The sequence below is a fragment of the Rhinolophus sinicus genome, linkage group LG16 (assembly GCF_036562045.2).
Source record: "Rhinolophus sinicus isolate RSC01 linkage group LG16, ASM3656204v1, whole genome shotgun sequence".
Classification (NCBI taxonomy): Eukaryota; Metazoa; Chordata; class Mammalia; order Chiroptera; family Rhinolophidae; genus Rhinolophus; species Rhinolophus sinicus.
In genome coordinates this window covers 25599028-25624381 of record NC_133765.1, presented here as the reverse complement: position 1 = coordinate 25624381, position 25354 = coordinate 25599028, and the positions used below count along the sequence as shown (strand labels likewise).

Here is a 25354-nt window from a genome sequence, read left to right as displayed (position 1 = left end):
AAGTAGGGTAGGGACAGAGGAAGTTCCTGCCCCGACCCCCCCGTTCCCCCCTCACTGGCTCACGCGAGCTGGGTGTTTCCTGCCTCCGTCAGTCCGGGTTTGGAGGCTCCAGCGTTCTCCGACTTTTCATGGTAAGGAGGGCGGTGCCCACCGATGGGGGCTCTGGGCGGCGGAGAGCGGGGCAGAGGGAGAGTAGAGGGGGAAGGGACCGATCGGAGGGGGTGCGATAGGGGCTGTCGCGATAGACGATAGGCGGTTGGGGGATTGGATGGGGGCGAGGCCGGGGGTGGGGGTAGGGCTTTGGGTGGAGAATTGCGGGGTCTCTGGCTGTTGGGCACAGGGGCAAAAGCATTTGGGTTTGGGGAGTAGATATGTGTGTGGGAGGGAGGGGGGTGTCTCTGAGTCTTGAGTGCTTGTTGGAAATCGGAATTGGTAATTGCAAAGAGAACAAAGAGATGTCACTGAAGACGGACATTTGGGGTGGAAAATGAGATTTGGGGGAGTTGCGAAGGAGAATGGGTAGGTTATGAGAGAGCGAGGTGGGATTCCTTGGGACGGAAAGTTTGGGAAGTTGCTGCAGAAGTCGCTGGATTTCGGGGACGTGGCCAAGGGGGCCTCCCAGGTGCATCTGAACACACAGGCGAGTGGAGGAAAAAGAGAGGGAGTGGGCAGGCGGGTGTGCTTTGTGTGCTTGGAACTCCCCGAAGGGATGCCAGAGGCCTGAGTTCAGGGTACTTGCGCCACGGAGTCCAGCGTCTTAACTGGCGCCTTGGTACCTACCTATATGGTCACTTCCGTTGAGGCTGGAGGTGGCCACACCTAAGGAGCTGGGGATGGCTCACATGCAGTCTCCTAGCTGTGGGAAGTTAATTGTGCTTGGGATCCTTCATGGGTCTGTTTCTTGAACTTTGTCCTGGGGTGGGAATGAGCAAAGTTCAGCCCAGACCCTCTTTTTTCACTAGGTTGCCCTTGTCTCTTCCCTGGAAAGTGCAATCTTTAAGGAAGATCAGTCCCAAGGACACTGCTGAAGAAAAATGAGTCAGCCAGTGTCTGACTTTGGTCTGCTCCATTTTGTGTAAAATAAGGACCACCAGTGGTTCTCAGGTTATGGTCCCCAGACCTTGTAAGAAATGGCCAAATTCTCAACCCCTACACAGACTACTGAATCAGTCTGGGGTGGGGCCCAGCAATCTGTTTTAACAAGCCCTGCAGGGGATTTAGAGCAATGATTTCTTGATTTTGTCTATGTGATGAAAAGGGCATGAGCTTGGGAGTCAGAGTACCCTAATAGTTCTGATTCTTAATTTTCTCCCCTAAAAAGTGGGATTGGTGACAACATTTTCCTCACTAGACTATTGAGAGAAATAGGTCAATCATGTGCTAAACACAGGAAGAGAATATAATTTGGTAGAACACTTGGATATAGGTTTTGGATGCAAAATCATGCTACACTTATGTGGATAATTGAATTTAGTTTGATTGAAATGGAATGACAGACTTTTTTATAATTAGCCTCAAGACAGTGACTCTTAGATCTAATTGGTTAAAGAAACAGCTTTGTGGCTTTCAGCTCTGGCCACACATTAGAACTTTTCAAACAATAGTTTCGGAGCTGCTATGCCCCTCTCTCCCCCTCCCCAAATTTGATTACTTGTTCTGGGGTGAAGCCCAGGCATTAGTACTTTTTAGACATGCCCAGGTGTACTTTTTAGTACAGTCAAGGCTGGAGAATCTTGGTCTTAAGGAAAGCTTGAGGAGCAGAAGGCAACCTACACTAAGGAGCAGGTGCCAAGTACTTTGACATTCATTCTCTGGGGGTTATTATGAAGATCATGACTTTACCTTCATTTTACAAGTTAGGAAACTGAGACTGGGTTAAATCACTAGTCTGAACATCACACAGGAAGTAGTGGAACTGAACTGTAGTCCAGGTTTGCTAAACTCAATCAAACATTCCACACATATATTTCCCCCACTACACACACAAGGGACACAGTTCCACAGAGTTGTATAGAAAACATCTAGGGGTGAGGGATTTGGTACGTTTCTTTCTATTGTACTTGCCTGGGTCTCCTTTCAAGTCAACAGTTTTTCCCCATCGGCTGACTTTTATTTTTTAAGCATATATATATATAGTTGCTTCCTGTCTGTGGCTTGGAAGCTGTGAAGTGGAGGCTTGCTTTTGTTTGTGGTACTGTGGTTTGTTTTTCATGTATGGTCCGGAATCTACTGCACCAATAGAGCAAGAGGTAAGGGAGCGTCTCCAAGACCATGAAGTTAATTCCATGTTTCCCCGAAAATAAGACCTTGCCGGACAATCAGCTTTAATGCGTCTTTTGGAGCAAAAATTAATATAAGACCCGGTCTTATTTTACTATGACATAAGACCGGGTATAATACAATCTAATATAACATAATATAATGTGATACCGGCTATAATATAATATAATGTAATATAATATAGGACTGGGTCTTATATTAATTTTTGCTCCAAAAGACGTATTAGAGCTGATTGTCTGGCTAGGTCTTATTTTTCGGGGAAACACGGTTGTGGCCTAATTAAAGCATACAGAACTCTTTAGAACAGTAGGTTGCAATTCTGGCTGCACGTTGCAATTACTTGGAGGAATTTTTAAAATTCTGTTGCCCATGCCACACCCCCAGACCAGTTACATGAAAATGTCAGTGGGTAGGAGAACCCCAGGCATCAGTATTATTTTAAGCTCTCCAGGGAATTTGATGTGCAAGCAAGTGGAGGGCCACTGTTTAGAATGAGCAACAGTATACTCGGGAGATGGAAAAGAGAGATGCCTTGCTTATCCATCTAACTGGAATAAACTTCTCTTCTGATTGAATGGAATCGGTAACCAATACCTCCAGTATTAATTACCTCACTGTTTCTTGTCATCAATTTCGCTCTCTCCTACCTCACCTCCCCAACCTCATTAAAAATTAAATCAAACCTTTGAAACAAGCTATAAAAAGCAGGATCCCTGTAGCGATGGCTGGGCATCCTCTGTAGAGAGGTTTGCTGTGAGAGGCTTATTGTCTTCTGCTTTGTGTCCTCAGCTCACTGTAACTCGGGCTCCAGGACACGAACACAGCCAGAACCTTTTTTTCAAGGGCCTCTTCGTATTAATATGACTGACCTTTGGAGGAGTGGGATCCGGAGAGGATCAGAGCTTTCTTTGTCTATTCTGGAGTCTCTAGCTAGATCAGGATGGTTTCTGCCTTGATCTCTCAGTAATGCAGTCAGAAGTCAGGAGAGCTGGAACCAGTCTCCAAAGAGAAGATAATTTGAGACTTTGAGCGCATTCTCAGCTAGTTATTTGAGTATTTCATGTTTGAGTGTTTGCTCTGAGCCAGGGGCTGTGCTCAGTGCTCTGTGGCATCCCTGGGGTTGGGGGGAGACACCACCATATTCCCCATTCAATAGGCTGGACTGGACTCAGACAGATGAATCACCCAGGCTCCCACAGCTGATAAATGGCAAGTCTGGGGGCTTCAATTCAGGTCTGACGTCCAAACCCAAGCCCATAACCACGCATTGCCTTCCATCTTTTTTCAGAGTTTTTTTTTCTTTTTTTCTTTTTGTTCTTAAAGAAAGCAGTGGGTCCTCCTTTCTCAATTTATATGTCATAGTTCTGTATATGCTAAGCATGACCACTGATAAAATCAGGGGCTCAAGGCCAGGCAGGACTTGGCCACGTCCTTCAACTTGCTCTGTCACCCAGCCACGTCTGTCACAAACTCACTTTGGGAAGTGCCTAAACTATGAGCCGTGGTATCTGAATGCACAAAATAGAAATCATGATGGTTGTCTTCCAGCATTGTTTGGATTTTCAGTGGTTGTAGATGGTGGTAGAAATGAAAGCAGCAGTGTCTTTTTGGAGGGGGGACTGGGAAAGGGGCGTGGGGGGACTGGGAAAGGAGCGTGGAGGAACTTTTTGGAGCCACAGAAATAGTCTCTCTCTTGATTGGAGTGGGGGGACTACACAGATGCATCTATTGACCAAAACTCACCAGACAGTACACAGAAAACACACTCTATTGTACGCAAATTATCTTTTCAAAGATATTGGAGAGCAAAAAAAGTACGTGAAGTATACTTGATGACTTTTTTGGCCTGTTTTATTGTAAGCACCTTACAAAACGTGAGAGCATTTTCCCAAAACATTTATTTTGGTATAAATTTAGATCTGAAAAGAATGCTTCAGAGGGTATTTCCATTTTGGAACACATTTCCTTAATTAACTCCTCGAGCCCCGCTTCAAAGTTTTTAGAAGCTCTTTATTCCCATAAACTACTTCTGTCATCCCATGAATTAGAGTTTTTCTGAGGGAAATGGTTGGTGATAATTGTTAGTGTCTGGTCTCTGGGGACTGATTTCAGAGGAAAGTGAGAAGGAGGGGTCACCACTTCCTCTGGGCCTCTTTTACGGTTGGCATCAGGCCACAGAGACTCCAGGTGAGCCAAGCCTGAGCTTTTGAAAACTTACCTTCTTGTGCCATTTCTTTCTTTCTTTTTCTTTTTTTTTTTACTGGATGAAGCAGAGACAGTTACTTGAGGGAACCCTGGTCTTTCCAGGAGGCCATTCTTTCTCTGTTACTCTACAAGGCTCTAATGTGACTCCCAGTGGGTGATTTCCAGGCCACAGTCTTTTGGGGCCACTGAGATCAAGAGGGTTGTCCATTGCCTCTGCTCTTAAGGATTGAAGGAGGGTTGCCACCCATTAGCCCCTTATCCCATTGAAAAAACTAACGTGTGTTTTAACAACTATGGATGTAAGACGTAGTCATTGTGGAGATCTAGAAAAGACTTCGTGCTGTCAGTGCCCACCAGCCAGAACCACCAGTCAGACAAAGTGGGGTTTATTGCCTTGATGCCTTAAGGGAGAACTGTGGGGCCTCTCAGAGCATTTGAGCTGCTGTCTCACATTCATTAAAGATTCAGCCCCGTCTTGGGCATCTTCTCCAGCTGTAGAAATCTACCTATTCATTCAAGAAATGTTTTCTTGGGGGCGGCGGTTAGAGCATGGTGCTCATAACACCAAGGCTGCCGGTTCGATTCCCGCATGGGCCACTGTGAGCTGCGCCCTCCTTAAAAAAACAAAGAAATGTTTTCTTCGAGTGCACATATGCCAGGTACCAGTCTCCTTTCCTGCACCTGTTTAAATCAGGACACTGCATCCATTCCTTTGATATGTATATGAAAGTTAGCTGCTATTACAAGACTGTCATCAGATCTTGCCCTTTCGGGGTAGTGCTAATACAGAAAGTCTCTAATTTTGCTCTAACTTGTTTCTAAGAGTTTTTATGTTTGTTGTTTAGTTCTCAGAAACACCCCTGTTTTCTATGGGAAGTATTAGGAGAGGTAGTTGGGATCCTACTTCATAAAAGCTTATTTCATCTGTAATTCAGCCGAAAGGTGGCACTTTTAGCTGTCCTGTGGTACATGACCTGGGCTGTGCCTCAGGCTGCTTTAGGATAGAACGAGGGCGTTCGTTTGTACAGGTAGTGGACATAATGGAAGCCCTTGTAACACAGAAGTTAGTGGCAAACTCGTACCCACAGGGTCAGCAGGGGAGGTCAGTATATGAGGCTATCTGGGTGGAGTTTGGGGTAGATTGGTGAATACATACATGCCCCTCGCCAGATACCCCGGCTCTCACCAGTCGTTGCCCTGCTGGCCAAGTTGGCCTCTGATTTTAAGAGAAGCCAGAAATCCAGATTCTTCTGTGAACTCGCCTGAGTTGTCAATGTTGGGAGCAAAGTTGTTGTTTTTTAAATGCAGTATATGCTTGAACTAAGCAAAACACATCTGAAAGCTAGATTCAGCCCAGTGGCTGAAAGAAGTAAACCAGACCTGGTGCTGTGACCCCAATGACCTTGTGTCTTTTCCACTGGCAGGAAGAGATGTCAGGAGAAAGTGTGGTGAGCTCAGCGGTGCCAGCGGCTGCTACCCGCACCACGTCCTTCAAAGGCACAAGCCCCAGCTCCAAGTACGTGAAGCTGAATGTGGGCGGCGCCCTCTACTACACCACCATGCAGACACTGACCAAGCAGGACACCATGCTGAAAGCCATGTTCAGCGGGCGCATGGAGGTGCTAACCGACAGTGAAGGTAAGGTCACCCTCCAGGCACAGGGCACGTGCTTGTGGTCGACGGCTTCGTTCTGATGCAGGAGACCAACACGGAATGTGCAGTGACCACACAGCTACAGATTTCTGGTTGTGCTCAGTGCCATCATTGTGTGTAGGGACCCCTGAGAGTGAGTAACAGGGAGGCTGGATCTAGTAGTCAAGGAGGGTTTCCTGGAGGAAGTGACATTTAAGCTGAGACCTGAAGACAAGTGGGAATCAGGCTGGACAGGGACTCACAGTCCTGACTTAGTTGTAGATTTGCTGTGTGACTTTCAGAAAGTCACTTCCCCACTTCAAAGCTCAGCTCTGTAAGATGGAGGCTAGACCAGCTACCCTAGCTGGTTCCCTTCCTGTTCTTGTAGTGGTAATTCTATGACTTCATAGTGAAACTCAAGTGTGAGTCATAAGAGCTTTCTCTGGACCGGGGTCCTGACAAAGATGCACAGCCCTGGATTTGAGTCACAGCTCCCCCTTTAGTAGCTGGTGATCCTAATCGAGTTGTTTAAGACGTTGACAACGCATTTTCCCCATCTGGTGAAATGGGCATAGTGATACCCACCTCGTGGGGGGTTTGTTGTCACATAGTAGGTAATCAATGTATGTATATTTAGTGCGTTTTTCTTCTTTATGGAAAGTCATGTTAGTAAAAAGCAAAGAATTGTTTAAAGTTATCTTACTTTCCATAACTACTTCCTACCCACCTGGAACAGTCAGAGCACCTGGCAAGGGGGAACGTCTTTACCTGGCTAGGTTTGCCAGGCAGGTCACATGAGGTTTAAAAACAGCCTCATCCTTCATTCCTTGGCCTGAGATTGCTTAAGACCAGGTCAGACCACTGCCTGGCTTGATCCTATGAACCTGTTTCTGAGGCGGGCCTCTGCTGATGTCCCTGCCGTTCCAGGGACAGTGGTTCCTGAGAAAATGGGCACTTTTTGACACAGCAGTGGGTTTGGAGGCCCTAAGCCTGGTGGTCCTAAGAGGGCCGAAGCTTGGGCTATCACCAGTTGGGGTGCCTCACTCTGTGTCCTGGAGGTGGCTGGGTTGTAGGGCTGCAGTTCCGCTTCTCTGGGCTTCCCGTGATCGCGGCCTTCCAGAACTGCCGTCTGTGCCTTACTCAGAAAAAAAACCCAAGCCTTTTATGAGTGGGAGGATCCCCTTTGCTGTGCCACACCCAGCCTTGCCTGGAGTATTTGTGGAAACGAGACAATAGCACCCCAGCTGCAGAAGGAAACAGACTTTATCTGAGAACCCAGGATTGCTGTGGCTTTTCTTCTGCCCTCCCAGCCTCTGGTGGGGCTCAGGAAAAGCGCTGAGTCGCTTCAAAGCAAAGAGGAAGCCTCGTCTCCTTGGAAGCGCTCGCCTTGGTGGCCTAATGCTCCTCAAGCTCCCCCATCACCCAAGTGGGGGAAACCTGAGAGTGGCACCAGGGGGCCTGCTGAGGACTCTGACCTCTGCTGGCGGATGTCCTTCCCCGGGGTTTCCTGGAAAACCCAGCATCTCCGGGGAAGCAGTGCTGTCGCTGACGCTCCAAACCTCACTGTTTTCATTTCCCGGGAGCTCCAACGTCCTTATGAAAGGCTCACCATATGGCATTTTATGGGTGTTATTTCATTTCTGCCTCACCTGAACTCTTTGAGGGGTGAGTGCTATCCCGTGGTTACAGTTTGATAAGTGAGAAATCCACATCCCATGTGAGATGCTTTTTCAAAAGCTATTGCACCCGGGACTTGCTGGCTCTTACCATCTGCTGTCCGTGGTGTGATGCGGGCCCAGCCCCCAGGCCAGGCCGCCTGAGTGTGGCAGCCTTAGGGTCCACCACTGGCTTCGTGCTGATGCCCCTGTGAGGGCCCGGGCTGCCAGTCTGGCTGTCTGGTCTTCCAGCCAGTGCCGCGCCGGGCAGAGCCACGTATTGGTGAGCGCTCTGCATGGCCTGACCCGTGGCCTTCAAATTGGGACAGTTTCCTGCATCTCACAGCTTCACCCTGGGCCTCAGGCCAGAAGGCTGTCAACTGTGGAGAAGTTTGCCACAAACAGGTGGAAACACCAGGTGTGGCTCAACCAGGAGAGTAAATGTAGCAGCAGAGCCTGCTGGCTAAAGAACAGTGTGTGTGTTCTGTTGCTAGAAGTCCCTAAAGGACGCCTGAGAAGCTGGTTGTTTCTGGGGAGGGGGCCAGGGGTCCGGGGTGGCTGGCCGACTCCTATGCTCCATACTGTTTTGCCCATTTGAGTTTTGTACCGTGTGCGTGGAATTCCTACACAGAGGAGGACTTGGGCGTCGGAGTGAGATGGGCCAGGGTTTGAGTCCTGCTCTGTCACATGGTAACCATCACAACTAACATTTGTGGAGCGATTTCTATATATTGAGCCTTGTGCTAATTGCCACTTATTTGCTGGTCACTGGTTGACAGTGGGTGAGCGGCTTTTTTTTCTCTGAGCCTGTTTCCTCCCTTCAAAGTTGGGAATGCTAATGCTCTCCAGGGTTGTCTGGGGATTAAATGAGGCAGTTAGAAAGCACTCGGTAGAGTATCTGACACTTTGGGAGACTCGGAATGGGGACTGTTCCCTGTGGCCTGTGTTCCTGCCTGGGGTGAGGTGTGGAGGTGGAGGGCTGAGCGCTGGGGGGAGCCACGGAGAGGCAGGTCTTAACAGCGGGGAGGGGAAAAACGGTGGCCTTGGCCTTGAAGGAGGAGTGTGCTGTGCTTCCACAGTGGCCCATGGAGGTGGGGGTGGGGGGCATGGGGCTGTCCTGAGAAGCCGAGACACGGTGGCAGTGAGCAGGCCTTGGCCAGGCTCCTTCCCAGAAACGTCCAATTTCTACGCTGCTGGGATTTTCACGCGAGCCCTTGTCACATTGCCGTTGTCAACATTGGCCGTGGCGTTAGGGGCACCTTTCTGAGTTAAGAGTTCTGTGGAGCCCTCGCTGGTGTTGTCTGCATCACCCTGTTGCTTGCTGTGGTACCCCACCCCCCACACCCCACCCCCAGTGAAGTCTGGTCTCTTGCTAAGGCTTTTGAATGAGAGAGTGTGTAAACCAGATGAAAGGAGGGAGCCGTTTATCTTCTTATCAGCACGTTTCCTAGAAAACCAGTGGGGAAGTCAGGGTAATATGTGGGAAAATTGCAGTAGCCAGGGGTTTCTCTGAGATCGCTGAGCCTCCTGCCTTTTGTAAAAGTCTGAAATACATTCAGAGCTTTAAAATTGTGGGTACTGTAACAAACTCCCCTGCACCCCCCTCAGACAAGGAATAAAACATCACCCTGGACTGATGGGTCCTCTCTCTACCTTCTCTGTTTGCTGCTCTCCCTTCCAGAGGTAAACCCTGGACTGACTTTGGGGTCACTAGGTGGATTTCAACCTTGGTGGCACCGAGTCCCCCACCCGCCGCCCCCAGCCAGTGCACTGGGGCATCTGGCCCTGTACAAGCTCTCCGGGGGATTCTGATGTGCAGTGATGGTTGAGAACCACTGGTTTGGATCTTTCCGTGAGTTACTACAACTGTTGATATCGCTAAACAATGTATTGTTGGTGTATTTTTAAACATCGTATTAATGGCGTTATATAGTCTGTAGCCTTTTTGGTTTTGCTTTACTTAGCTTTATGCTGGTGAGATCAAGCCATGGATAAATAGCTGTAGCTCAAACAGTTCCCTGCTCTGGAGTGTTCCATTCTAGGAATATACTGCAGTGTTGGGATCCATATTCTGTCGCTAGTTCTGTAGATGGCTCCCACTGTCTACTGTTAGGGATGTCATCGTCCTTGAATATGCTCCCTGGCATGTGTGAGCTCCTCGAGCGCAGCACTTCCCAGCCTTTGTCACTTCATGGTACACCCAGAAAATCATATTTTTCCTTTGGTAAATGAAGGCGTTCTGGACCCCAGCCAGATGCCTCAGGGGCTGCAGCATTGGGAGCTGGGTTTATTCCCAGGAGAGGATTGACTAGATACTAGCATTTCTGTCCGTTTACACTCTCCTCAGAGGTCTGAATTTTTGCTGGCACTAGACACTGTCAAACCTTTTTAATTATTGCCAGTTTGGTGGTTGTGGTGTGGTGCTCTGTTTTTTATTTAACATTTACTGGTTTCTAGTGCGTTGAGCATCGGTTTGTGTTCATTGGTCATTTGTGTTTTTATCATTTAGCTGCCTGATTGCATCTTTCTTACGTCTTTTCCCATTTCCTCTTTTGCTTTGTAGAAAGGTGTATTCTGGATCCCATTTCTTTATGGTTTTGTGTTGTAAACATAAGCAGCAGAAGTCTGACCCGTCCTAGGTTTTTCACTGGTGTCTTGATACCTCAGTTTTTACATTGTTTGTTTTCCATTTTGGTCTGTGATCTACCTCCATGGTATGCAACCAGGGGACATTTGGCATTATCCAGAGACATTTCTGGTTGTTACGATTTGGGGGTGGGAGTGCTAGCTACTGGTATCTAGTGGGTAGGGGCCAGGGATGCTTCTAAATAACCTACAACGCCCAGGACAGGCCGCCGTAGTAAAGAATTATCCAGTCCATAGTGAATTATCCAGTCCAAAACGTCAGTAGTGCCGAGGCTTAGACACCCTGCCCCAGAGACTCTGATTCGGAGTGAAGCAGCTTCAAGCACCGCGGGTGATTTATGATCAGGCAAGTTTGAGAACCGCAGAAATATAAATACTTCAGTATGGAGAAGAGAGGGCAGTGAGAGCTCCCTGGAAGTGGGGGGAGGGAAAGGAGAGGGGAAGTAAGTACATGTTATGCTGGCGGGGCGGGGAGAAGGTGAACCTGGCGGCCTAGTCCCCCCAACCCCAAAGGGAAGCCTCTGAGGTACCCTGAGCGTCTCACAAGCTCCCACCTGGGGGCTGGAACATGCTGCTGCTTTGTTCTCAGAGAATGGTGATGAAATGTGCAAAGCGCTCATGGTCAGGGACCTAATTTGAGAGCTGCCAGTAGACCCAGTGTTCTGCTACCATGTTTCTCCGAAAATAAGACCTGGCCGGACCATCAGCTCTAATGCGTCTTTTGGAGCAAAAGTTAATAATAAGACCTGGTCTTATATAAGTAAAATAAGACTTATATTAAGTTTTGCTCCAAAAGATGCATTAGAGCTGATGGTCCGGCTAGGTCTTATTTTCGGGGCGGCACGGTATGTGCTTCCCGTACATTCTCTCATCAGACCTGTATGCCAGCGCTGTGGGGCACCTTTTTTAGAAGAGGAAATGGCTGTACAGAGAGGTTAAGTGAAACACTAACATCCTCCAGCAAGAATGCAGAGCTAGGTTTCGAACACAGGCCCACGTTCTTCACCCTGTGCCATGCGGCGTCTCCAGTCATCCCCGAGCCCCCTGTCTGTGCCCCGCCTGTTCTCTCCAGCCTTGTTGAATGCACTGCGGACCCCAGGCCGTCCTGACTTGTACAGCCTTCCTAAAGAGCCCGTGTGCTCTGTGGCTGCAGGAAAGACGCCCCACCAGCGAGCAAGCGGCTGCTTGACTTCCATTTGCTTTTCTACGTGCGCGAGGCATTTGAGCTGTTTCAAAGGGAGAGATTCCTGCTTTGAAAGCAATGAAAATATTTCAAAGTCAAAATGCTAATTGAAGCCTCATGGAGAGTGCGCCTGGCTCCTTTGCCCTTATTTGTCCAAAGTATGATTCCTTCGCCACAAGCATTTCCTGACGGCAGGCATTCTTGAGCTGGAGCCCAGTGTCACGGTCCAGTCCGCCTATTCGTTTATGGAAACTCTGGGCTGTCACTTGGGTAATTGATTTCAGGGGCTTTCGCTCTTTCCAAGCAGCTGAATTGTCCATGCGTCAAAGGTAGAAGAACGTGGACGGTTTCTTCCCCGAGCAGCTAGGTTGAATTGGTTGCCATTTCTGTTAAAGACTGAAGTTCTTCTGGTCTTCTCAATACCAGTGACAAGAGTTTTCCTAAGTTTCGTCTTTGTGGTATAGTCCCGCCTCCCCAACTTACGGAATGTCACTGAGCTTCTCTGAGCCTTGTGTTCAGAAAATGCAGGGGGAGTGAGCCTCCCTCCAAAAGAACTGGTGGAAACATAACACTGTCTTTCTTTCCACACCTTGTCAGCTCATTGGAAGAAAAGCACTAGTTCCAGGGTAGCACAGAGGTTGCAAGCTGGTGACATGTGGGCCCAGTGCAGCCTGCAGATGTGTTTTGGTTGCCCTATGGTGGGATAATAACCGGTTTTTTAAAAAATTAGTTTACCATTCTTTAAAAATCAGGAGATTTCACAAAGAAATCTGCATTTTTGGCTTCGCTTGCAATGTCAGAGGCTCATACAGCCCCGGGCCCACATCCCTGCCTGGCCACTCTTGGCCGGAGAAGGAAGACCCCTCACCCCCAGCCCACAGCGGGTAGGGCACAGTTCTCTGGTCAGCCCTCAGCCCAGCCCACTTGTACTTGTTTATCCTGCCTGCTCAAAGCCTCCCCTAGGCATCTGGGCTGCATTACAGATCCTGAGTCCATTCTTTGTTGTCTCAAATGTAGAAAGAAGCAATGGGACAATGTCCAGCAGTCACTGTCAGGGTATATGATTTACCTCTTCCTTTCCTGAAACCAAGATTTGCCTCCAGGCTGCCGGAGGGGAGCATGGAAATAGCCTAGTTATCCCCTCTCCTGGTGAACGTTGAAAAGAATCCCAACTAGTCCCCTAAAACCAAGAGAGAACTCTTGGCAGGACTGGGTTTGGGGGCCGAGGGGGTTGGGGGAAGTGAGTGGACTGGTGACTCTGGATCCGAAAAAGGTATGTTCCCCGCTCTTGGTTTTTGTTGGCTTCCGCTGTTGATCCAAGGCCTGGGGTGCTGAGGGGGACATGGGGCAGGGCTCGGGGGTGTTAGCAGTGGAAATGTGGGCCCCTTCTCCCTGAGCTGGGAGCAAAGGCAGCGAGACAGCCGGGGCAGAAGATGACTGGTTCCTGTTTAATCCTCCTCACGTGCCCGTGCTGCTGTTTCCCACCTGGCATGTTGGACGGGAGACCTGGGCAAGCCCCTTGGAGGAGGCCCTGCTGGCGAGGACGGTCGGGGCTTCATGTCTCTCTGGCTTCTTTCTTAGCGCTCCCCGTTTTCCATCCAGACATACTTGGTCTTCGTCCCATTCCTACTTCCCTTTTCGGTACCATCTTCTCTCCCCAGGCTCCAGTCCTGTTTCCTCCCCCAAATACCACTGCCAGGGACATTTGCGTTTCAGTAGAGGAATTTTGAAAACCCATCACATCTCTAGTGGTGGGATAGCAGGCAAGTGCCGACCCTGGAAAGGACCCTGAGAAGTGGAAGGGCTTGTCTTCCTGGCCCTACCCCCAAGAATTTTTCTCGGTGCCTGGTTCTGGTCCCCAGTTGGTCATTTTTCCATATGGGTACTTTTAATAAACGCAAGTTTCATTTCCCCATGTTACCCTGAACTGCTTGGGGGCAGGGTCTGCCTCCTTCACCATTTTATCTCTAATAGCTGCCACTAGCCAGTAAGTGCATGTGGAGACTGACAGCAGGAACTTCCTCTGGTGCTGGTGAGTGTCTGGGGTCACCCCCCTGAGACAGGTCCCAGTCTGCGGGGATGCGCCCTCTGCTTCCTTAGAAATGGCTCTGTTTTGAGAGTCTGAAAAAAGCCTTGTAGAAAGAGGGAGTAGGTATTTTCACTCCAGAGGCCTTTTCCCATGTCAGGGTCATTTAGACACAATTAATCCAGGTGCGGTGCTCTAAGGCCCCTTGGGATGTTCTCGTCTAAGGGATTTTGGAGGGTTCTTTAGAAACATGCTGTTAGGTCTCAGGGGCCTTGGCGTCCAAAAGAGTCTGAGACTAGATGAGTCTGGCGTGTGGTGGTCTCCAGCCAGCAGGGCTGGGATGTTGTGACAGGGCTGCTGGTGGCTCTCTCTGTGGTTCCTGCTCTCCCCGGGAGGTGGAGGGAGCCTGGAGACTCCCCAGGTCCTCCCAGCGCCTTCCAAGAGGGCAGTGCCCACGTAACTCCCCCTCCCTTCCTCTACAGGCTGGATCCTAATTGACCGCTGTGGGAAGCACTTTGGTACGATCCTCAACTACCTTCGTGATGGGGCCGTCCCCTTGCCCGAGAGCCGCCGGGAGATCGAGGAGCTGCTGGCAGAAGCCAAGTACTACCTGGTCCAGGGCCTGGTGGAAGAGTGCCAGGCAGCCCTACAAGTAGGCATCACCCTTTCTTCCCATAAGCGCAGCGAGGCCCCAGACCTCCCTGCCTCCCTCATTTTCCCCCTCTGCAAAAGTGGGTGCAGTTCCTACCTCACCGAGCTCTTGGGAGTGTTAATGAGTTCGCTGTGGAGCTTGTCCCCTTTGGTCCGAGGGACCCCTAAGAGGCTTTTCTGTAATGCTTAGGCTACCCAGCTGCCCTCGGGCTCATCTCAGCCTCCACGGTGTTGGGTCATCTCGTGTACATTGAACCCCTTTATACTGATCTGGATTCTGGACCCATCTGGGGCCTTACTCTCACCCCATGAGTTATCACTGGGAGCCTAGCATGGTCTCTGCAGACACAGACACCCCTCACTCCTCAGCTGGCCCTGAGGCAGGAATATCAGGGTCAAGTCTAGTGATAGCAAAATCCCTATAAAACCACAATGTTTCTAGACATAACCAATGGCCATTTGTTTCAGACAAAGTTCTGGCATGGCAGAGAATCAGAAGGGTCCCTTTAGGTTGTCACAGGAATTGGACCTGTACAGGTGAGGCTCTTATTTTGGCCTCCCCCAAGCCACAGGTCTCTCAGGCCCTCCACGGGAACAGTACCCATAATGCCTAGCTCCTCAAGGAACCTGTTTCCACACACCACCTCTGCCCTGGGAGTCTGTGAACTCACTGTAAATCTAACCAAATGTAGCCTTTAGTATAGTATTTATATTTCATTTTTATATTAACGTAATGCATGTACATCATTTAAGAAGTCACATAGTATTGCAAGGTTGGTGTCAAAAGCACCTCTATCTGTCCTTTCCCCTCTACCCCCCACCCCCAGGCAGCCTCTTAATTTCAGCAGTTCTGTTTACTTTCATATTTGGTGTACTGCTATTCATTGACATTTCAGTTTTCAACATTATCTACTGGCATTACTATAGAAAATTTCAATTTCGCTTACGTACTAGCACACCCCCCTCCCCAGCCACTAGCAAACTTACATATTTATACATTCCTTCTCCTGGTCTCCCAATATCGGTTACCACAGTTTGGGTTAGATGGATATTCTGAGTTTACACTGAGATGTCTATATTGGTAACATTTGAGCCCCAGTATGCAGTGACTTATTTTCTTTCCTGTGTGACTTCTCAGTTTGCCAGAGTTGGTGATTGCTTCCTTGTTTTGTTTGCTTGGTTTTCTAAGTTCATATCCCTAATTCAGCCCTAAATTCTGAGAAAGATCAGTGTCCTGTGGGTACGTTCAGACACATCAGTGAACTTGTTTCCTCTTTGTCTTGGAGACTTGCCTTCTGGGTCCCCTTTCTGTGGTTTCTATTAGTCTCTGAGGTCACACTTCCAAAGCTGATGTCCTCCCAGTTTTTATCCCAATTGTCTTCTTGTTCTACTTTCTCAGAGGTTTTTTTTTTTCCAGTTTTACCTTTTTAACCCTTCTATTGAATATTTTACTTCTGCTATCATATTTCTAGTCTCCAAGAGCCTTTCCTTTTTTTTATATAGCACACTGGTCGTCTTTCATAGGATGCAGTATCTGCTCTCATCTGTCTGATGATACTAGTATTTGAAGTTTTTTTTTCTGCTGCCTTCATCGTCTGACTGCTTCCCTTACTTTTTCTCTCTTTGTTTTGGTCTCATGTTTGAGAGACTTTCTATGTATTATCTGATGACCTTTGGCCTATTGAAATTGAGGAGTAAGGCTCTGGAAAGCTGTATGTGTGGGGGTGGTCCTTGTTCTCCGGTAGGCTTCAGCGGTGGGTGATAAAGGTGACATTTTGGTGGGAACCCCCAATGTCAGAATCTGTAAACCTTTTTTGGACAGGTCAGTTCCCGGGGAGGTATCCTCCACTCTCTTGCCTGGAGGGTATATGCCTGACTGACTGCCTTCTGAGATCTGAGTGGGGGAAGGGGCCAGTTTACCTTCTAGTGTGTAGACCATTCATGGGATCACCCTGTTTTCAGAATAGCAACTCAGTCCTGCCTTGTACAAACCACTCCAAGAAAATGGATCTTTCTTCTGCTGGGCTGGGGAAGGGGATCCATCAGGGGTCTCCCTGGTGTTTCTGCCAACTCGCTGGGGCAAGCAGTCCTCTGACCTTGGTCTGTGTGCACCAGCCTTCAGAGGCATTCTTTGAAAATCTCCAGGACTTTCTCCTATCTGCTGACTTAGGTTCCAGCTTTCCTCTCCTCCTTGGTTATTACTCGTCTGTGACTGGCCCTTCAGCCTCGAAGTCTTGCTATCTTTTGTCTGCTAACCTCACTTCTCTCATTCTCTTTCTCTTTCTGAGCTTATACTTTTTTTATTCCTTATATTCTTCTGTAGTCATTGTCGTGGGGTTTTAGAAGCTTTGACGCAATCATGTTTCATCTACTGGGTTTAGGGTTTATTTTTGAGTGGCTTCCTAGGCGGTGGAAATGTGTCATCGTTGTTAGTATTTATTGAGCCCCTGGCATATAATAGCCCTGGCCAAAGAGCAGACTTCCTGGAGAACTCAACTTCTGGTCGCCCCCCATTCACGGGTGGTGAGAATCCGCCTCTCTTCCCGCCCCATCTCCCCTCGCCAGGCCAGCTTAAATAATCCGGTGCAGGGCAGGCCTCCTAGGCTGAAAGCATGTTTTGTTCCAGCAGAACAAAGATACTTACGAGCCTTTCTGCAAAGTTCCTGTGATCACCTCATCCAAAGAAGAACAGAAACTCATAGCAACTTCAAATAAGGTACGTTGGAGGCAGCCTTGTGGCATTTCTTTTGCTCCTAGACATGATGGAGGCCCTTGGGAATAAGTTTTTAAATGACAGTGTGTGCAATTGCCTGGGCAAGACCTGAGAAGGGGTTACGAGTGGGAACCTGCAGCTCATCTTGTGTCCCCCACTATCGGGTCATGCCATGTCCCTCTCGAGCCCCACTCCAGCCAGCCAGCTATGCTGTCTGCCTCTCTGGCCTGGTGGCAGGGCCCAGCCCCATGGGAAACCAGGGGTTCATTGCACCTGCACACCAAGTAACTCTCTTCTTTTTCAAAACAACCCACAGCCAGCCGTGAAGTTGCTCTACAACAGAAGTAACAACAAGTACTCATATACCAGGTAAGGCATCAGCCAGACAAGACTTCTGCACGTGCCAGGAAAGCCTCTGTTCACACCAGGCAGGCCCAGCTCCTCTTGTTGCCTCCTGATAAGGGTGGCACTCCTGTACCTCGAGGATGCCCAGCTAGGTAGAGACAAAGATAGACAGGTGATAGACAGGAGATATAGTCCGCACATACCGTAAAATCCGCCCTTCAAAGTGTATAATGAGTATATTTACAGAGCTGTGCAACCATCACCACGTAACCTAGTTTTCATCACCCCCAAAAGGAACCCGAGGCCCATAGCTGTCACCCTTCATTTTCCTCCCAATTCCCCCTCCCTCCCGGGCCTGGGCAATCACTATTTTGCTTTCTGTCTCTGTGGGTTTGCCTCCTCTGGACATTCATATCTCTGGAATCATACAATACGTGGCCTTTTGTGACTTAGCACCTTTCACTTAGCGTCATGTTTTCAAGGCGCATCCATGTTGTATGATGAGCACTTCATTTCTTTGTTTGAGTAAATAATCCATTGTGCGGATAGACTACGTATTATTTACCCATTTGCCAGCTGATGGGCAGTTCGGGTCATTTCCACTTTTTGGGCATTATCAATAATGCTGCTGTGAACATTCGTGTACACGATTCTGTGTGGACATGTTTTTATTTCTTTTGGGTATATGTCTAGGAGTGGAATTGCTGGCTCATATGTTAACTTAGGTTTAGTCATTTGAGGAACTACCAAACAGTTTTCCAAAGTGGCTGCACCATTTTGCATCCCCACCAGCAGTCTAAGTGGGCTTATAGAATGCCCGGTGGCCCTTGGGAACATGTGACTCTAAATCAGGAACTTGAGGGATGTCGGGGGGTTTGATGAGGTTACTCAAGCATGACCCATAAACTGCCCCAGGATAAAACGTCTCCCTTGGGCAGTCCCGCTCTGCCGCTCCTGTGACTCAGTGGGGCTCCATGGTCCCCCACCTGTGCCCTCTGCCCGCAGGCTCCATGTGTTCAGCATTTCACCGCTGGCTGTTGTAGAACACGGGCTGAGTGTCTAGAGCTGTCTTTTTTGAGGCCTGGCTCTGCTGTTTATTAGTTTGGGGCCTCGGGCAATTACCTGATTTCTCTAAGCCTCACTTTCCCTTTCTGAGCAGTGGGGACTGGTTGCCATGGGATTATTGTGAAGTTGGAATGGGATAGTGGAGATAATGCGCCCAGCATGTGGAAACACAACCGATGGTGGCAGTCATTGTCAGCTGTGGTCACCTTATCTCAAATGTTCTTTTGCAGCAATTCTGACGACAATATGTTGAAAAACATTGAACTCTTTGATAAGCTCTCTCTGCGCTTTAACGGAAGGGTCCTATTCATAAAGGATGTCATTGGGGACGAAATCTGCTGCTGGTCCTTTTACGGTCAGGGCCGCAAGATTGCCGAAGTCTGTTGTACCTCCATCGTCTATGCCACTGAGAAGAAGCAGACCAAGGTAAGGGCTGCGAGGGGACAGTGCTGAGTGGCTGCTCTGACGTTTGCCCTCGTACAACTTCCCTTTGCACTTGAGCAGAAGAAACTGAAAGAGAGAAAAACTTTCGAAGTGTTTTCCTTGGCTTGTGACTGTTCATTGTTCACAATAAGCATGATCTTTCGGGCCCTGGTGAGATCTACACGTAGGTTTTGGAGACTCGGAATGGCATTTCCTTTCTGACGCTCAGCACGCATCTAAGTTCCTTCGCCATCTGTGCTGATGCAGACATGTCCTGGTACCTGTGTGTACCCCCTGCCGGCACTTGCGCCTGTACCTTCAGTGATCTGATGTTGCCTGTGCAGTGTGTTGCCCTCCAGCACCACATTGCTTCCCACCAGCATGGCCCCATCCCATTTGATCATCAGAGGAACGGTGCCACCTTCAAGATTTTGACCTTGGCTTTCTAGTCATGACCGACTGCTCCTACCACCTGTCTGTCCTCCTCTTACCCACTGACCTAGAGTGGCCATCCACCCTCCTGGGGCCCACTCAGCATTCCCTGGCTCCCGACCTCGTACAGGACTCCCTGTGGGTCCATTTTTATATCATCCTCCACACCAAGAGCCCTGAGCTCTCCCTTGGCTTCTGTCTCTGTGCCGTTCTGCAAAGCTAGATCACACCGCCAGGTACCATAAGAGCTCTGGTCGCTGTTCACTGACCTTCACTCCCGTTATGTCTTCTGCTGCCCTGCCCTCCTTGAGCTATGCAACTCGGTCCTCTTTCCTTTCCTTTTCTTTCTTTTGTAAAGATACTACAATATACTCTGTCATTTCCTTCTCAGTCTATCTAAGGGAGCCTTGGTGACCGGGGACATGCAGTAGCTCTGCCACGGTAGATTTTCATGGCTCTAGTCACCTTCGTTCAAGTGTGTCGGTCACCCACTCAGGTTATCACCATCACCAGCTCCAGGAGCGTGCCATTCTGGGGGATTCTAGAGCTGGCGTCAAGCAAAGGCAAATGAGAGAAAAGCAGACCTCAAAGTAGAAACCAGAGTTGTTGTTTTTTAACTTAAACATTTTAATCATTCGTATTCAAAATGTATCCTAAAAGATGTCTACTGTTAGAAGGGAGCCAGTGAGGGAAGAGGCTCTTTTTTTTTTTTGTTTCAAAGACGGATGGGGCTCAGAATCCGCTTGCTCCTCTTACCCCATTAGCAAGACACATGCCTCTTTGCTCCCATGAACTTTTTTTTTCCTTAGGGCTGTGACTCCCCTAACTAGACTCCCCATTTTGTTGTAGTTTGTTTATATATTATATATATATATATGGATTGCCTCTGCCCTTGGCTATTAAAAGGATAATCATATTAAGCTTTAAAATCTTGACTTGCCATTTTCAGAGCTTCACAGGGAGCAGAAAGATCTAGAGACCATGGGAGCTGATCCCAACCGTTTATATGATAGATGAGTGGGCAGGCTGAGCGAGCCTGTGCTTGTGTCTGAGGCTGGTTAGTGGCAGGGCCAGGATGGGAGGCCAGGGCCCCTCTCCATGGCTCCTTTGTTCTGCCATCCTGTCCCTGAGGGCTTCTTCCTTTCTCCAAGGGAAGCATGTGGCTTTGGCTTTCCAGGGAGGTGGTTTTGGGGTCGGCTGTCCCCGCAGGAACAGGTTCCTCCTTCTAGCCCAAACCTCCGGAGCTATGCTTTGGAGCAAACATGCATGTTCTGTTGTCTCCAGTACCTATGTTCCATTGGGCTTCTTGCATAATTGTATCTTACCTTCCTGGGTACAACATTCCAAGTGCTGCAGTAATTATTGTAATCACCATTTAACTCTCTTGTAGTTAAGTTGGAAATGGTGTAGCTTGCTGACATAAAGTGTAAGCAGATGTTTAATACGGACATTGTCCATTTGGTTCTTAATTCTGACTCACTAGGTGATAATTAAGCACAGAATCCTGCCCTTTATTGTCTTTTTGGTTCTGCTGTTCGGTCTCATTTCTGTTGATCTGTCTTAAAGTTCCCTGCCACTCCTCTGTCATCTCCATTCTGTTATGAGGCCCTTCCAGTGGGTTGGTCTTTTTTCTCTTTTGGTTATTGTATTTTTTCAGTTCTAAAATTTCATTTGGTTCTTTCTATCACCCTCCTGAGACTTTTCTATGTTTGCTTTGGTTTTAGAGCATTCGCCCTTACTTGTTGTAACATTTTTATAGTAGCTGCTTCCAGGTCCTTGTCAGAGAATTCTGACATCTGGTGTCGTTTTGGCTTTGGCCTCTGTTGATTATCTTTTTCCTCAGGAGTTCAGATTTCTCTGGTTTTTCATGTATATGCTGAGAACTTTTGAGTTGTATCCAGGGCAGTTTGGAAAGTCTTAGGGCTGTAGGTCTTGTTTAAATCCCAGGGAGAACATTGATGTTTTTGTTTAGCAGGCAGTCAACTCAGCTGGGTTCATGCCACAGTGCCCACCAGCCTCCTGGGGGTTGTAGTTCCAATGACAGTTGAGTTTTCAAAGCCTGCAGATCTGTGCCACCTGGGCGCCAGTCTGTGTCCTGGGCAGCGGTCTGTCCCATTGCTCATTTCTTCAAGTCTACACACGCTATTGAGGGTCAGGTCGGCAGAGGGGGGTGAGCCTGGAGTTCACACACAACCTTAAGAAGCCACTTTCTCAAGCTCCCCTCCTTCACAGACTCCTTGAAACTTTCTGCTTCCTTGGGACTCCCCCTTTTTCAGTCATTGGCCAGGAATCTGGGGCTTTCGTTACCCGCTCTGCCACACGCTGCCAGTGACTTTGCCTGTGTCAGGAGCCAAGTAGCAAGAAGATAGAGAAAAACAGCAGTCGGGATTCTCCCTGTCCTGCTGAGACCACAGCTCTTCTAATCAGAAGGGAAGGTTCCCTCCCTCAGAATTTTGGCTCCCACAGGCTCTCATTGCCACCACAAGAATTCTTGGGGGCTGAGGTGCAAGAAAATGGAGAAAAGAAAAAAGAAAGAAAACCAGGGAACCCCCCCCTTCTCTAGGTGTTGGAGACTGGTGGCTCCTCTGGCCACCAGAGACCTTCTCCCCGAGTTCCCTCTGTCCTGGTTGGTGCCCGTTTCCGGGTGATGGGCTGCTTTGCACTCAGGCTGGGGGGATACTGGCAGAGAAAAACAGTAAACTCACAGATGGTTGTTATTACTTCAAACTCTGGTCTTTCCCCCAATTTCTCTGCCAGTATTTATGTCCCTGTCCTTAGTTAGCTGCTGTGTACGCTCTCTCCTGGTTTTATAGCCTCAGTGGGAAAGATGGGGTGGATTGTGCTCCATTCCTCCAGAAACCAGCACCTCAGCTCAGAATCCTGCCCTCAAAAGCAGAGTCTCTACTCTGAGTCAAGTGCCTGCCACCCAGCCTGGGTCCCACTTACGCAGCTCACCTCTTGTTCAAGGCGCCTTAACCCCGAAGGGGAATAAGCCAAACAGCACTTTACAAAGAAGGGGAGATAGGTGTCCATTTCATGAGGGAGCTCAGGCTTGAACTAGTTAATTGCATTGTCCAATTCTTTGTAATTCCCTGGTGTGGAATGATCTCCAAGTTAGGGAAAAGCAATGGTAGAAGAGTCTGTGTAGGGGGCCACCTTTTATGTGTTTTAACATGTGTGAATATTATGTAACATACGTATATTTATATGTACTGGATCCCTTGGGGGGGGGTGTAAAATGATGAGAGGCATTGTCTTCAGGCAGGGAAACTAGGGGGCAGAGAAGAGGGGGAGACCTATTTCACTGTCTCCCTTTTGTCTCATGAATTTAGCGCTCTAAGTGTTGCCTACTGAAAATAACTACTTTAAAAACAATGACAAGGGTCTTAAATGGAATCCCTGGGGCCTGGTTTAGCCCATCGGAAGTACTGGGTGGTTGGGCGGCACAGGTGGTGGGGGCGGGGGTGTGACGCTAACTTGCCTGCCCTGTATTTTGTGGGGACACAGGTGGAGTTCCCTGAAGCCCGGATTTATGAGGAGACCCTGAATATTTTGCTGTACGAGGCCCAGGATGGCCGGGGACCTGACAATGCCCTCCTGGAGGCCACAGGGGGGGCGGCCGGCCGCTCCCACCACTTGGATGAGGACGAGGAGCGCGAAAGGGAGCGGATTGAGCGAGTGCGTCGGATCCACATCAAGCGGCCCGACGACCGCACCCACCTCCACCAGTGAGCCGGCAAGGGCAGGCCCTGCCCTCCTCCCGCCCTCTCCCCTCCCCCGCCCCACACTGGACCTACACAGGCTTCCAGGCACCTTCCACTTCTGGAGCCGGCAGATACTTTTGTAACATGCCAGATGATTATTTTGATATTTCTCGACAAGGTGAATTGATTTTTTTACCCAGGTGAATGGGCCCTGTTGTTGACAAGCTGCCCAAGGGCCTACTTTCTGGGAGAATCTGAGGAGCCTTGGAGCCAGGCTTGCTGGGTTCTCGAAGGAAAAGTATGAATGGGTATGACATGTACGTGAGAACTTTTGTTTGCAGTATTTATTTTTGTGGATGTTGACTACCTATTTGAGTGTCTTCGGTGGCATTCCCTTTGGGTTCAGTTTGACAACTCTGAGAGGGACCCTGCAGCTGGTGGCCACCAGAGGTGTCTCCAAGCTCCCTAGTTCTAAACCTTCCAGCCCAGCGCCCTGGCTCTGCTCCCTGTGTGTTAGGCCAGGCAGTCTCCAGGCCGGCTTTGCTGGAAGCCCATTTTGCCACAGGATTTCGTGCCCACGGCTTACTGGTAAATCATTGCAGCTCGGAGCAGTGGTGATGGGGCCTGCTGTGCTTCCTGTTTCTAAATTGTTGTTCCTCACATCGCCCTGTTTAGGGGGCAAGCCTGTTGCCACCTTGGCTGGTCTGTGGTCCCGTGCTTGTTGGGCCCCCGCACATCTGGCTAAGAGCAGAGCTGTCCTTGGCAGTAAGTGCTCGGCTCTGTTCCCAGCCCCATTCCCTGACTCCTGCCCATCCCTTTGCCCCCCCCCCCCTTGTTGACCCACTCCATTCCAGGAAGGCTGGCTGGCCTGGTTATGGGGGTAGCTCAAACCCGGGGATCTATTCCCTCTCCCTCAGTCTCCTTCCTTGTTTCGCTGGGCTTACAGCCAGTAGTAGATGCTTAGAAATTTAGTGTGGCCCTAGACTCTGTTCTCCTGGCCTGGCGTCCAGGCGGGACCGCCACTCACCAGCAGTCTCAGGGCAGTTTGCCTGCTGTAAACGCAGCCATCACCTGGAGAGCCCCTTGGGGTCTTTGTCTGTGATTCTGACACCGTGTGGAATAGCCATCAGTGAGAGGATATGCAGATCCTTTTGGGTCCAGTAAGCGTCGGTGTTCGTGTTTGTTTAAGGGACGTGTGCGACTGTAGACGGGGATGTGTGCTTGTGGGGCGCTGGAGCTCGGTGCTCGCGTGGGACGGACGTTCTCGGTTACCTACCTCCCAGTCTCCGCCTGTCAAGGGACGGAAGTGAGTCGTGACTAATGTGGGTGGTTGAGACTAGATTACAAGGTGATGCGAATGTGTGTAAGGTAATGGATGGGTTTTGTCTGCTTTTCAAGGGAAACGTTACTGTTTTATACCAAAGGTATTAATATGGGCAGCCTCTGACACAATGTATTCCAAAAAAACGAGTTTATATTTTGAAATGGTTTTTACCGCTTCGACTTTGTACGTACTGCCCGAGTTGCGACAGTTGTATGCCTTTATTTTGTATCCAGCAGCAAAGTGTACAATAAACCTTTAAAACAATCATGACTGGACCTAAACATCAAGTATTGGGTAGATGCTTTTTAAAACTGCTGTGTGGGAAACTTTCATATTAAGCCATTTGAATTTTAAGTGCTAAGGAAAGGGGGGGGGGCTTAAAAATAATGTTTTGTAAATATTTTATACTGTTTGAGTTTTAAACACCAACCCAGCTGTTTGGGTTGAGCTTTTTTAGAAAGTTAAAGTGAATGTCAGTTCTGATGTTTTCTGTAGGAATGGAAAAGCCATCATATAATTGTTTTTTAAATGTTTACGTGAAGAGTACGTGTGTGGAACAATCTGATTTGTTTGGGCTTCTACACCTTATGAGCTAATGTTTCTGGCAGTCTCTCTACTTTCACTTTTCCTCCAACTTTGCACTCATAGCTTTGAGTCTTTGCTTCCCTGGGATAGGAACAGATCCACAAAACATTCCGTTGTTAATGCCACTGTGAGCTGCACATCGTCCAGCTCTGTTACCGAATCTATTCTACAAGGAACTGATTTTTCTTCTGTTGGCACTAAAGGCAAACAAAAGTCAATATTTATACCTAAGAACCATCCAAGTAAAACACGAGTCTAAGATTTGGTAAAGAGTCAAGTTTTATTACATTGCAGTCGCTTACAATTGAAAACAGTGGAACAGCTTTAGGTCCTTTGTCATCAAGTTGTTTTTTCAAATAGGCCATCTGCTTGTGGTGGCTGGGGGCCTGTGCCTGAGACAATTCCTGGCATAGCCTCTTCTGCTGCCCTCCTGCAATGGCTTAGCAGGTTGGTTGCTGTACGAGTAACCCACTTTCTGTTTGGGG

At 48.8% G+C, this 25354-nt stretch overlaps 1 protein-coding gene across 2 annotated transcripts; it reads left to right on the top strand.

The window, feature by feature from the left end:
• Positions 1–5: 5 nt before the first annotated feature.
• Positions 6–24549, top strand: KCTD10 (potassium channel tetramerization domain containing 10). Of its 2 annotated transcripts, none has more exons than XM_019757448.2 (7): positions 6–131; positions 5910–6123; positions 14110–14279; positions 16908–16994; positions 17308–17360; positions 18632–18827; positions 22764–24549. In XM_019757448.2, exons 1-7 carry the CDS (start codon positions 129–131, stop codon positions 22986–22988), a joined length of 948 nt encoding a protein of 315 aa, XP_019613007.1. In that variant the 5' UTR covers positions 6–128; the 3' UTR covers positions 22989–24549. The 2 variants fall into 2 exon arrangements, with proteins under 2 accessions (XP_019613007.1, XP_019613006.1); XM_019757447.2 differs by having other exon boundaries at positions 16905–16994.
• Positions 24550–25354: the final 805 nt, after the last annotated feature.